Source organism: Sturnus vulgaris, chromosome 11 (assembly GCF_052056855.1).
Source record: "Sturnus vulgaris isolate bStuVul1 chromosome 11, bStuVul1.hap1, whole genome shotgun sequence".
Taxonomy (NCBI): domain Eukaryota; kingdom Metazoa; phylum Chordata; class Aves; order Passeriformes; family Sturnidae; genus Sturnus; species Sturnus vulgaris.
In genome coordinates this window covers 516,740-528,869 of record NC_142253.1, presented here as the reverse complement: position 1 = coordinate 528,869, position 12,130 = coordinate 516,740, and the positions used below count along the sequence as shown (strand labels likewise).

At 53.1% G+C, this 12,130-nt stretch overlaps 1 protein-coding gene across 5 annotated transcripts in view; it reads right to left on the bottom strand.

Moving 5' to 3' along the window:
* SRGAP3 (SLIT-ROBO Rho GTPase activating protein 3) overlaps positions 1-12,130 on the bottom strand; it is a 67,723-nt gene that overhangs the window by 6,391 nt on the left and 49,202 nt on the right. For 4 of the 5 annotated variants that reach the window (XR_015805946.1, XR_015805945.1, XR_015805947.1 and 1 more), the window contains exons 10-18: positions 11,021-11,105; positions 10,477-10,504; positions 8,947-9,049; positions 7,035-7,095; positions 6,523-6,600; positions 5,391-5,525; positions 3,416-3,521; positions 2,946-3,173; positions 1,213-1,292 (exon numbers count right to left, since the gene is read on the bottom strand). Coding sequence is in view for 2 of the 5 variants with exons in the window: in XM_088171216.1 (XP_088027342.1) it covers positions 1,213-1,292; positions 2,946-3,173; positions 3,416-3,521; positions 5,391-5,525; positions 6,523-6,600; positions 7,035-7,095; positions 8,947-9,049; positions 10,477-10,504; positions 11,021-11,105 (904 nt within the window). In the remaining 3 variants the exon portion in view is untranslated. Of the gene's footprint in view, positions 1-1,212; positions 1,293-2,945; positions 3,174-3,415; positions 3,522-5,390; positions 5,526-6,522; positions 6,601-7,034; positions 7,096-7,707; positions 7,739-8,946; positions 9,050-10,476; positions 10,505-11,020; positions 11,106-12,130 lie in introns of all 5 variants that reach the window. The other variant, XM_088171217.1, reaches the window with a different exon arrangement.

Here is a 12,130-nt window from a genome sequence, read left to right as displayed (position 1 = left end):
GGGAGCAGCAGGAATCTCCCTCTGTGCATATGGCATCCCCACCCACACTCCATTTTCTGCCTTTGGTTACAGAACCCCATTATCTTCCAGCCTGAGATTTTGTCAAGCCATGGCAGATGCTGTGATCAAACCCCACTTACCTTCTCTTCCCTTCCTTATCCTGGAGACAGTTTGGCCTGAATTATTGATGAGCAACTAATGTCCCTTTGGGGATCCCCATGGAAATAATGGTATCAGCTCCAGCCAGGCAGCTGCTCTGCACCCTGCCATCTGCAGCACTCTGCCTCACTGTTTCCCCTCTTTTCCTAATGTGAGCTCTACCAAGCACCCATGACTCACAGACTGGGAGCTCAGGGCCTGAAATACAGGAGGGCTGAGGCAGAACTTCACTTTGGGAGGTCACACCAAGGCACCAGCAGGAGCTGCTGGGGCACCCAAGGGCACTGAGGGGCCTGTTAAAGAGTCTGGCTCATAGGCAGATCTGTTTTCAGCTGGAGGACACTGAATCCTGAAGAAACCATTGCAACAACCAGCAGGGAGTGTAAGCAGGGCAAGGGGGAGAGGGAACATGCAAACTCACAAAACACAGCCACTCCTCTGCTCGGCACTTCGCACCACAGTTCATCACTCAGAAACCCCCATCGGAGCCATTACCGTGGCCACTCAAGTGTGAAATTGGCTGCACAGCAGCTCCCTTGGCTCCCTGTGCCAGGCCTGTCAGCTCCTGCCTGGAGCTGAGAGCAGGCCTGGAGCTGCCTGGCCCTGTGTGCCCTTCCCTGGCCCCGTGTGCCTTTCCCTGTGCCCTTCCCTGTGCCCGGAGCCACCTGGCCCTGTGTGCCCTTCCCTGGCCCTTCTTCCTCCCATGGCCCCTCTTGCCAGGTGAGCCTTTTCCTGGCAGGGCAGACGTGCTGTGCCATGCAGGACACAGCCAGGACAGCAACTCCCCAGGGCCCCTCCAACGCAGTGAGCCCTGCCTTGGTTCCCTGCCTTGGTTCCCTGCCGTGGGTCCCTGCCGTGGGTCCCTGCCCCACAGCCGTTCCAGCAGCATTTCCCAAACTCCCCCCTCGTGCTGCTGGCATGTGGGGAGCACAGTGCTGCCTCCTGCTCCAGCCCAGCCCTGCCAGCCTCTGTCCCGCAGCAGTTTGTGCTGTGCTGCATGCACAGCCCTGCTGGCACAGCCCAGCCCTGCTGGCCCAGCCCAGCCCCTCTCACCATCATCACTGGTGTGTGGCTCTGTCCCGTTGTCGTGATCCACCTCATCGATGGTGCCTGGCTCGCTGTGCGGGCTGTCACTGCAGAGGAACACGGCAGGCTGTCACACACACACGGCAGGCTGTCACACACACTGCAGGCTGTCACACACACTGCAGGCTGTCACACACACTGCAGGCTGTCACACACACTGCAGGCTGTCACACACACTGCAGGCTGTCACACACACACGGCAGGCTGTCACACACACTGCAGGCTGTCACACACACACTCGGCAGGCTGTCACACACACACGGCAGGCTGTCACACACACACTCGGCAGGCTGTCACACACTCGGCAGGCTGTCACACACACACGGCAGGCTGTCACACACACACGGCAGGCTGTCACACACACTGCAGGCTGTCACACACACACGGCAGGCTGTCACACACACACGGCAGGCTGTCACACACTCGGCAGGCTGTCACACACTCGGCAGGCTGTCACACACACTCGGCAGGCTGTCACACACACACGGCAGGCTGTCACACACTCGGCAGGCTGTCACACACACTCGGCAGGCTGTCACACACACACGGCAGGCTGTCACACACACTCGGCAGGCTGTCACACACACACGGCAGGCTGTCACACACTCGGCAGGCTGTCACACACACACGGCAGGCTGTCACACACACTCGGCAGGCTGTCACACACACTCGGCAGGCTGTCACACACTCGGCAGGCTGTCACACACACACGGCAGGCTGTCACACACACTCGGCAGGCTGTCACACACTCTGCAGGCTGTCACACACACTGCAGGCTGTCACACACACTGCAGGCTGTCACACTGTAGGGACACTGCTCCCAGCACACCCAGCACACCCAGGGAGCTGGTGCAGCCCCCGGCCCTGGGGGTGCACAAGGAACGACTGTTCCATGGATGTGTCCAGGTGACAAGGTGGGGTTTGGTCAAAGGTTGGACTCAGTCTTGGAGGTCTTCCCCAGCCTTCCTAATTCTGTGATTTGTGATTCTCTGATTCTGTGATTTCAAATCACAGCAGATCCCCAGGCTTGCTCTGAGAACAGCAGACACTCACACCACGCCTAGAATGTCACATTCTGTTGGCTCTTGTGTCTTTAGTAGAGTTTGGCAAAGCTAAGGAAATGACACCAAGTTAAATGTCCCACTCCCTAATTCACAGTGAGCTTTAGCTGCTCTGCTGCACCAGGAGGGACGGTGGCAGGTGACAGTACCAGGCATGGTAAGGTCTCAGAAATGTATGAAACCTGTAGGAAATCAGTTCAAGTCTGTTATTGATCCTGGTTTGTTAAACCCAGACCTGAATGTTGGGTTACAATTCCAGCAACAAAGGGAACTGGAAGGCTTGGCTTAACCTTGGGCCAAGGGATTTCATCCAAATGGGAAATTATGATGGAACTATGAGTCTTTACTCAAAATTTCCAGCCTAGAATGAGTTTGAATAGAATTTACCTAAAATTCCATTTTGCTGAACACGCTTGTGTGATCTGCAGCACAAAAAATCTCCATCAATATTAGTACCTACACTGGAAAAGGTTTCTTTTGATGTTTTTTACTGAGGTTTATGATACTGAGTCAGCACAAGAAAATGCAATACCTGGTGAAACCGCTTGTTCTGACTGGTAAGACTAAATCAAATCAGTGTGCAAGAGCCTCCTGGCCTGCAGAAGGCGTGTGCACCCAGGAACCCTGCAGAGAGCTCACCAGTACTCCTCCCCTCCGGTCATGCACTTCTCGTAGACAGGCCCCTCCAGCTCCCGGGGGCTGGGGAAGATGCCCTCGTGGTGGATGATGATGGTTTTGATGAGCTCATTGACATGGGCCTGGCAGGACACGGGATCCTGCCCGTCAGGAATGTGCATCAGCGTGGGCCCGAAGCAGATGGCCAGGTTGTAGGGATCCATCATGTTCTCGTCGCTGTACTGGGACAAGCTGCAAGCACACGTGGGAGGGAGCTCTGCTGTGCTCCTGCCCGCCTGGAAAACCTCCCAGCAAAGCCCCAGCCCCGTCCCGAGCTGGCCCCTGGCCCAGGCACACAGCCAGGCTCAGCAAGGCTGGGCAGGAACCAGGCACAGCTCCCCATGGCAGCACCACAAGGACTCGTGCAGCAGAGACAGGGAAGCCCCGGCAGGAGGGACAGCCAGGAGAACTCGGTGAAGCAGGAAAACACTCACTGGTTAAGGAAAGCAAAGAGGTATCTCATGACCACGATGACAGCCCGAGGCAGAGTGACAATGATCTGCTGGATCTGGTGCACTCTCTCTGCAGGGTTCTCAGTTTCTGGAACACATGGATAGAAAGCACATCCTTAAAAACCTTTTCGGGACCAGACAGCTCAGCACCAGAGGGACTTGTTCCAGATCTTGTGGCCCAGTAAGTGAGGAAGACAAAAGCCTGTCTCCAGAGGTCATCTGTGAGCGAGGTACTAAGGTGCAGAAAGAGAATGGGGGACACTGCAGCTCCAGTGGGAATTCCTATGTTCAGATACAGTATGAACAGCAAATAAAGATATTTCTGTGGGTTCCTTTTTGAAATAAATGTTTATGCATTATTCATTTCATTCCTCAACAACTCCTCTGTTCCTCAAAAGCCTGAGTCAATGTGGCACTGAAAACAGAGCACTGCTTGATTTTCTAGGGCAGATTTTTAAATGAGGTTCTTATTCAGGTTACCCTTCTGGGTTATGCATTGGATCCTTCTGAGCCCTTCTGCTCCTGTCTCCTACTGCTCTGAATAGGAATTAGGATTTCCTAGGAAACAGATTAGTGGCACCAGTACTTTCAGGGTCACTGCTCTCCAGTGCCCAGGGCTGCAGAGCCCAGAGCTGCCATCAGACACCTGCTCCCTGCCAGGGGAGGGGGTCACTGTCCTGCCCTAAGCTCCCCCTGTACAGAGAAATTCTGTACAGAGTTAATCCTGTGGCTGCTGTTCCACAGAGGAAAGCACCAGAGCTTTTCTGGAGCAGGCAGATCACACACAAGTGCTTGTTCTGGCTCAAACTATGCCATTTACTAATCACAGTAAAATTCCCTGACAACGTGTAGCTAGGCTGCCATTAAATCAAAATTCTGAGCAAAATCTGGCCTCAAGACCAAGATGGATAGCTTTATAGTATTTCACATGGGGATTTTTTCCATTTGATTTATCCCATTATTGCCTGATGGGTTCTCTGCTTCAGTTTGGTTTTACATAAGAGGATATTTGTTAAAAAAACCCACAACTAAATACAAACTGGATAACACCCTATGACAATAGGTATCTGTTCTGACACCCAGAGGGACAAGCTCTCAAAGCACTTGCCTTTCTCACTGAGCAAAACGTTTAGACTGGGTTTAATTCAGGAATTAAGGGGGTACCCATCAGCACTGCACACACGAGGACAGCCCATAGGGACTCTGAAAAGTGCCTTTGGACCTCTCTATTGCCCCTGTGCCTTAGAGGAGCTTCCACAGAAACCCCCAGCCCTCCAAGAAGCAAAGGAAAGGCTCTTCACCCTGCTTGGGCTGGGACACCAAGTGTGCAGCCTGTGTTTATGGGTGTCTGTGTGGCACAGTCAGCTGTGCTTCAGGTCGGATTTTTAACTGGAACAAGGTAATTTATTTAAAACCTATCCTTGATCTAAAGATTGTAAGAGCAACAGGAAAAGATGAGGAAGATTCTTGTTAAATTTGGAAAAATGGAGAGAGATAAGAGAATAACACCCTGAAAAATAACAGATGATGTCTGCAAAAAAATTCCCAAAATCTTAAAAAATTGTGCAAATTTGCATTAATTAGGGATGGTGTCAAACACAAGCCTACCTGCAAGGACACAGGCAGCCACTTCCCCAAGCACACTCTGGCCCTGGAGGGGACCCACCCCTTCTCCCAGGCTGTGCCCCACTGGTGCCCTACAGCTGACACGGCCCAAAATCTCTCCTGTAACCTGCAGCCAAAATGGGCAGCACTTCCATCACCTCTTCAAGCTCATTCTGCCTCCTCCATTCCCCCCAGAGAAGTGATCTCCCCCCTCCCTCTCCCCAGTGCTCACTCCTGTCCTTTCCTCACAGCTCCCACTGCCCACCTGTGTGTACCTCAGGTGTACCTGCCCCCATTTAGTGCTTCTCTCTTCCCACCCAGCTCTCCACAAAGAGCTGCCACATGTACTTACTTATAGTAGATATCAAATCTTGAAACCTTTCCTTAGGAAAGAGGGGGTTTTCCAGTCCTCGGAAATACAGCTTCAAGACTCCAGCCACTGAGTTGATGTCTCGTTCATTCTGATCATCAGCAAGGGGGTCTTCACCTGCCCACAGAAAAGGTTTCCTATCCAGCATCACCCTCAGGCTGGACTAACACAAGTGTTTTTCCTCATTTAGTGGAACACCCAAATTCCCCAGGGTTCAGAAACTCTCCTCTTGTGCAATGGCAATGCTGATTTTTCCTGAAAACCTGAAGTTCTACTGGGGGATTTCAAACCTTTAGGAAACAAGGATGATATTGGTTGTGTCTCCTCCACCGTTTCCAGCCCAGTCATTTTCTGCATTTATGGCACCAATCCTTTTCCAGAAGAAAAGCTGAGGAGGTCTGAAGGAGGACAGGCTTGGCTGGAGGATAAAATTACAGCTCTGGAATGGACCCAGGGGTTCTGGACAGCTTTGTACTGACTTAAATCTGTGAAAGGCTTTCAGTGTCCCCGAGATTTGGATACTAATTCACCTTAAATTGGATGTGCAAATCCTCCAGCCTTGGAAAATAACACTGCCTTATCCATTGGCCCATCCACCTTCATCCTGATCCTTCCAATGCTGCTCAAGGATTAAGGGCCACTATTCCCAGCAGGACTGTCCCTGTCACAGCTGCCCTCCACCCAGGACAGCAGGAGCTTTCCCTTTCTCACTGGCCTGGCACCCTGAGTGTGATTTTCTCTGCAGATTCACTGGTGCCTCCACAGCCAGCAGGTACAGGGAGGAATGCTGCACCTCCCTGAGTAAACTTCCTGCAGGAAGGATGAACAAGGATCCCCAGCAAACTCTTTTATGGCTCTTATGCTTTTAATGACTGTGGAAAAGACCTCTGCAGGTACCCCTGCTTCTCACACTCCTTCCCTGGGTGACTGCTACTGCCAGAGACACAGCACTGAGAAACCCAACAGGGATAAAATCTGCTCATGTCTCATAGCAGAAAGGGCTTTATTCACCACAGGCTTTACACCATGGCTGAGGCACCCAGCACACACCACCTCCCTCCCAGGACCCCTGCCCAGGCAGGGATCCTGCTGTACTGCACACCCAGCTACACACCTCTCTCAAAAGAGTTCTTGATGTCATTGACTTCCACCTGGGAGCCAGGGACTCTGAAGATGCCCTGCTGCTGGAGGCCTGGAAGAGAATAATGCTTTAGGAGAGATTTCTGGAACTGCTGGGCAATACCTGCAGGCAGAAGCAGCAGAATCCAGGAGTCGATGCACCAGACAGGGCTGGAGCAAGCAGGGACAGCAAGGGACAAGCAGGGACAGCAAGGGACAAGCAGGGACAGCCTGCTGCACCTCACTTGTGCTCCTCTTCCCCAGCCAAGGACCCAGATCAAGGTGCTGAAAGGGCTCATGGCCTGAGTGAACAATTTAACCTGGGCACTAACAAAACCTCACTATTCCCCAGTCATCCAGGGCTGCACCACAGCCCATTCTAACCCGAGCCCATGGGGAATGGACTGCAGGCACCCTGGAGTCTGTGCTGGTTCCCACTGCTCACTCCAGTGCTTTATTCCTTGCTTTATTCCTTGTTTTATTCCTTGCTGTCCTGAGCCAACTTACCATACAGGTTGATGTAGCGGATGCAGCTTTCTACAACAAGTGGAATGGCCTGTCCTGAATCCTGCAGGAAAGGAAAGAGAGAAAAAATTACTGGTTTATTGCTAACAAAGCATGGGAAGTGCATTAAAGATTGGAAAACCAGAGATTTGAAAATTAGTGCTGTGGAGTTTAGTAAGAGGACAGGCAGGGAAAGGAGGGGTGACAAACATGGAGCCATCAAAGAGCACTGAGGACATCATGTGCAGCCAGAAGTGCACAAGGAAGCTGCAGCTGAGCTGTGTGAAACATTGCTGCTCCCTGCCTGGCTCAGACAGGAGACTGCCACGAGGGATCTCAGCTGAGCTGAAATCAAACTTGTGCTATGCCTGAGGGAGTAGGCTTCCCATCACACAGCTTACAACAACATTTCCACCAAAGGAGAGAGCCACTGTCAGCAGGTGCTGAAAAACCCAACAAACGCCACAGTGTGTGGGATGAAGCGCCTGAGTGTGAACCAGTGTGAGTTCTGGCTTCTCCCCAGGCCCCTTGTGGCAGAAGCTCAAGGGGACCGTGGGCCATGTCTGACAGCCCAAGTGGACACAGTTTTCTTTGGGATTCTGGTTGTTTTCCCAGCAGAGCACAGTGGCATCTCTGGGCAGTTCCCTCCGTGCCACAGATGGGTCTCAGCCAGTACCTGATTCCTCGTTCGTGCATTCCTCCTTCCTCTGAGCACACAGAAAAGCAGCAGAGTGGAAAAAAGAGAACAGATTAAGCAGGGATAAGTTCAGTTAGAGGCAAGCATCTCCTTTGGAGGCCATGAACGCTCAAATGCAATGGCAGCTTAGCAAGGGCCAACACAGGCCTGTGGGACTCCCTCCCTCCCTCCCTCCCATGCAGCCCAGCCTCGGCAGGGACAGCTCCTCACACTCCTCCCTGCCTCAACCTGTGGCGTTCCCAGGAGCCTGAGGACAGGGACAGACCTTGCCTGGGGCACACACAAGGCTCTAGGGGGGCACTGGGTGACCAGGGGACAGCTGGGCAGCTGCCCAGGGCCCAGGTGTGAGGCTGGACAGCCCAAGGGCAGGCAGCCATCCCCCCAGGGGTGTCTGCCAGCACGGGACACTCTGCTCACATGGATTTCTAGAGCAGGCAATTCCTCCTTCTCAGTGCTGAACAGGCTGGGATTTAATGAGCATTACTTTTTTAAAAACCAGTTTAAGTCAGGAGTAATCACAAATCCTAATGGGATTACAGGCTTTGCCAGCAGGGCCAGTGCTCTCTGTGCTGGGGCTGTGTACAGACACTGCCCTCGGGCTTAGGGCTGAGCTGGAGGGAATAAACCCAGCAGATGATGCCTATTAGTCACCTAATCCAACAGTTTGTCTTTACTGAAGAGTTTTCACTGAAGCTTTCTCCAGAGCAGGACAGCAGCTGTGGTTGTTACTGATGTATTTGTGTGGAAAGCTGAGGATCACCTGCCTGCCCTAAAACGTGCCCACCCATACAACAGGATTTGTACCCCAGGCTGGCAGTCCTTGAAAGTGGGAGACACTTCCTGGGCTCGTTTTATTTTCCTTCTCAGCCACAGTGATGGGTGACCACCAAACCCAGGTGGACATGAGGAAGGGGGCTGTGTGTGCTGCTGGGCTGAGCTTGTGTCATCTTTCTTCTCGGGATGGGAAGCAGCAGCAGGACCATGAGGACACTCAGCCTCATCCTGCACCTGCCACCAGCCCTGGGCGGGTGTGGAGCTCACAGCTGATGGGGCAGCAATGCACAAGGGGAGCTATGGGCAGAAATCATCACCGAGGCCAGGCTGGGAGCAGATGGGCCAGAGGGACCCCTGAGGATGGCAGCAGCCACGACAGGACAGGACAGGACAGCCACCATTCCATTGCAGCGTTCACACACTCCTCCTGCCAGCCAGAAGTACCTTAATGAACGTTTCCATATTGCCGTTAAAGAGTTTATGGTTATACACTGAGAGAGGCCTAGGTCTCCTCATTTTCTGTGGCTTAGGGGGAAGACATGGGGGCCTGGGAGAAAATGGAACAAAATAAATCAACAAAACACCAACGTAAATGCAATGACAGGGTGAGACCTCACAGGTTATAACTGAGAATAAAAAAATCAAACAGAAAAGTCCCTCTGTGAGGATTTGATGTGGAGCTCCACACCCCCTGCAGCCACTCACTGGCGTGTCCCACATGGACACCACTCCAGCAGGAAACCAAGGGCAGTGAGGAGATCAATCCAAAATAAACCACAGCGACCCCAGACAGCACTGGGGTTCCTGTTTGTTCCTGAACAGATTTCATTCTGCTCACAGAATGAGGACAGTGGGAACACCTCCCCTTTCCTGTATCTAGCTTCTGTTTGGAATGCCAGGGATGGGGATGACTCTCCCACTGCCAGTGACCAAGAAGCCCGTGACAGGTTTCAGTAGTTGGGCTATTTTCATTAATGCTATTCCCAGTCCAATTCCCCTGGGTAATGAAGGGCATTCAGTGTCCAGATCCAGAAAAAGGAGAAAAAAAACACAAAATCCCGAACAGATTTCTGCCCTGCCCTCTGCCCCAGGCTGTACTGATGTCACACGACTGCAAGCACTGACAGAACTGGGTGGTGGGAGCCTGATCCCTGAAGGTCCCTCTCTGTCCTGGCAGCACCTCGGTGCCCGCTGGGTGCCCAGCCCTGACACCTCTTGGCACAAGGAGCCTCCTTCCTGCCTGGCAAGGCAGCCCAGGCTGCACCATCTGCTCCACCACTCCTAACAGGGAATGCAGCTTTTTCTGCTGCTATTATAAATTGTATTAAACACAAACAAGGCTGGAACAAGCTCACACACAGAGAGCTGTGCATGTTCCAGGGAGCTGTTGGGAGGCTGTGCTGGCCTGTGCCTCGCTGTCAGAACACCAGCACACTCCTAGCAAGCACTGGAGCTCTGTGGAGATGCTTCATGGACTGGACATGGATCAAAGCCTCTCCCCTGTCACATTTACCCAGCCCTATCTCCTGCAGAAAGGGCTGAAGTCTGTGACACAGGCACGCTCTGCACTCACAGCTAAAGCAGCCAGAGCTGGCAGAGGATTTCAGGGACACACTGAAGTCCACAAAGGAAGAGGGGTGGCAGGGAGTGAGTGCATGGACACCTTCGTGTCACCCTGTGAGCCCCACCCCACCCCAGCTGTGCTCCAGGGCACTGCACCGTGCTGGCCAAGCACACCCAGGCACACCAGAGGCAGCCAGCCAGAGAGCACCCTGCAGCAGAAGCAGGGGCTGCCTGCCATCCCCCGAGCCCAGCACTCCAGGCCATGCAGCTGGGAAGCAGGATGTGGGGCACGGGGGGCTGCAACTGAACCCACCAAGCTGCACCAGTAGCAAAGCAAACCCCCCTTCCCACAGCCCCCTCCTGCCAGTGCCAGCCCTCCCCGGGAGCAAGGAAGGGGAAGAAAGTGCTCACCTGGTTGTTCCACACTCGGCTCTTTCACCTGTAAGAAACACAAGTTCTCATCATCCCTCATCACCACCAAAGCAGAGCAAACTGCAGGGGTGCTCACACCCTCACTGCTGCCTCCACACCCCAAGGAATGGCTTCCAGCACAGAAAAGCTGCATTTGGGGAGGAGAGATGTCCACCTGATGCCCCCACCATTAAAAGACAGATTAGAAATCTGGAGGGAGAAGATTAGAATCTTCTGGGGGAGAAAAGGGAGAGGCAGAGGGTGGGAGTGAGTGGCCATGTCTGCTGCTGGAGAAGTAACCCAGCACTCCAGCACACAGTGTCAGATTCAAAGAGATCTCTCTATGTGCACTCCCAAAGGAAAGTGGGAGGAGTAAATAAAGGAAATGATGATTTTGCATGTCACAGGTTAGCTGGGCAGCAGCAGGCAGGCACAGAAGCATCAGCCCTTCAGGAGAACACACAAAGGTGAGGCTGACAGTGACACAGGGTTTAAACCCTCCCAGGGGATTGGAGCACCCTCCCTGGACCTGACCCCAACTCACCTTCTCCCAGAGTCTGCTTCAGCAGGTCGTGTTTAGCCTGGAGCTTGGTGATGAGGTTACTGCCATTCAGATACTCCTTAAATTTCTGGAATGAAAGAACAAACAGGGGGGGTTAAGCACCGCAGCCCCTAATGGGCATTCACTGGTGCCCAGGGGCTCAGGAGGCTGCAGCAGCTGCAGGGCTCAGCAGGGTCTGATCTCTTCTCCCTGCTCCAGCACTGCCTGATGCTCTCATTAGCCTGGTCTCCTTGGAGCTGCCCCTCCTGCCCGGGAATGCAGGCAGGGACAAAGAGTTCAAAGCTGCCTTTCTTTTGTCAGCCTTCTGGGAACGGCCTGGGAAACCAAAGCAGCTTTCCCTGCACTGCCAAGGCTTCATCTCTGTGCAGACCAACAATGCCAAGCAAGAACTCCCAGTGCCTGAGCCAGGCAGGGACTGCCAGGTGCTCTGTGCTGCAGGTGACACTGTGCACAACTGCCCATGCCACAGTGAGGACACCCAGAACACTCCAGAGCAAGGCACAGGGAACAGGGGAGAGGGAGACCAGAGATGGAAAACAGAGAATGGGAAAGATCAAATCTCTGCAAAAACCAAAGTAATCCCAAGCACAATTCCAAATGAAAATTGCAATTTCCCCCCAGTTTGCAATAATAATATTAAGAGAAAGTAGAAGCTCTTCTATGCATTTGTAATACATCACAAGGTGCTGTTAACCCACACTGAAATGGGGGAGACTTCTGGTGAACTCAGGGCTGTTGCCTGCATTTCAGGAACCAGAACAGAGACCCGAGCTCTGCCTGGGAGAGCAGCACAAGAGCTGCAGGGCAGGCACCCACACCACAGCCCAGCTTTTGTGCCTTCCTTGGCCTGTCAGGGGCTTCAGCTCATCCGTGGCCAAGGGCAAATTTAAGCTGTATAGGCTGGAGAGGAAGACTTGGCTCACAGTTCACAGTCCTGAAGAGACTCTGGATAGTGGTTCACAGTGAGGCCATCTGGAGTCTGAGCCCTGCTCTGAGCCTCTCCTACTCCACTCAATAAGTTTTCAATCTCATCTGGCTGCCCCAGTTGTTCCTTCAAAGAGAAAAGCAAGGCAGGCACTGGATTGTCAGTCC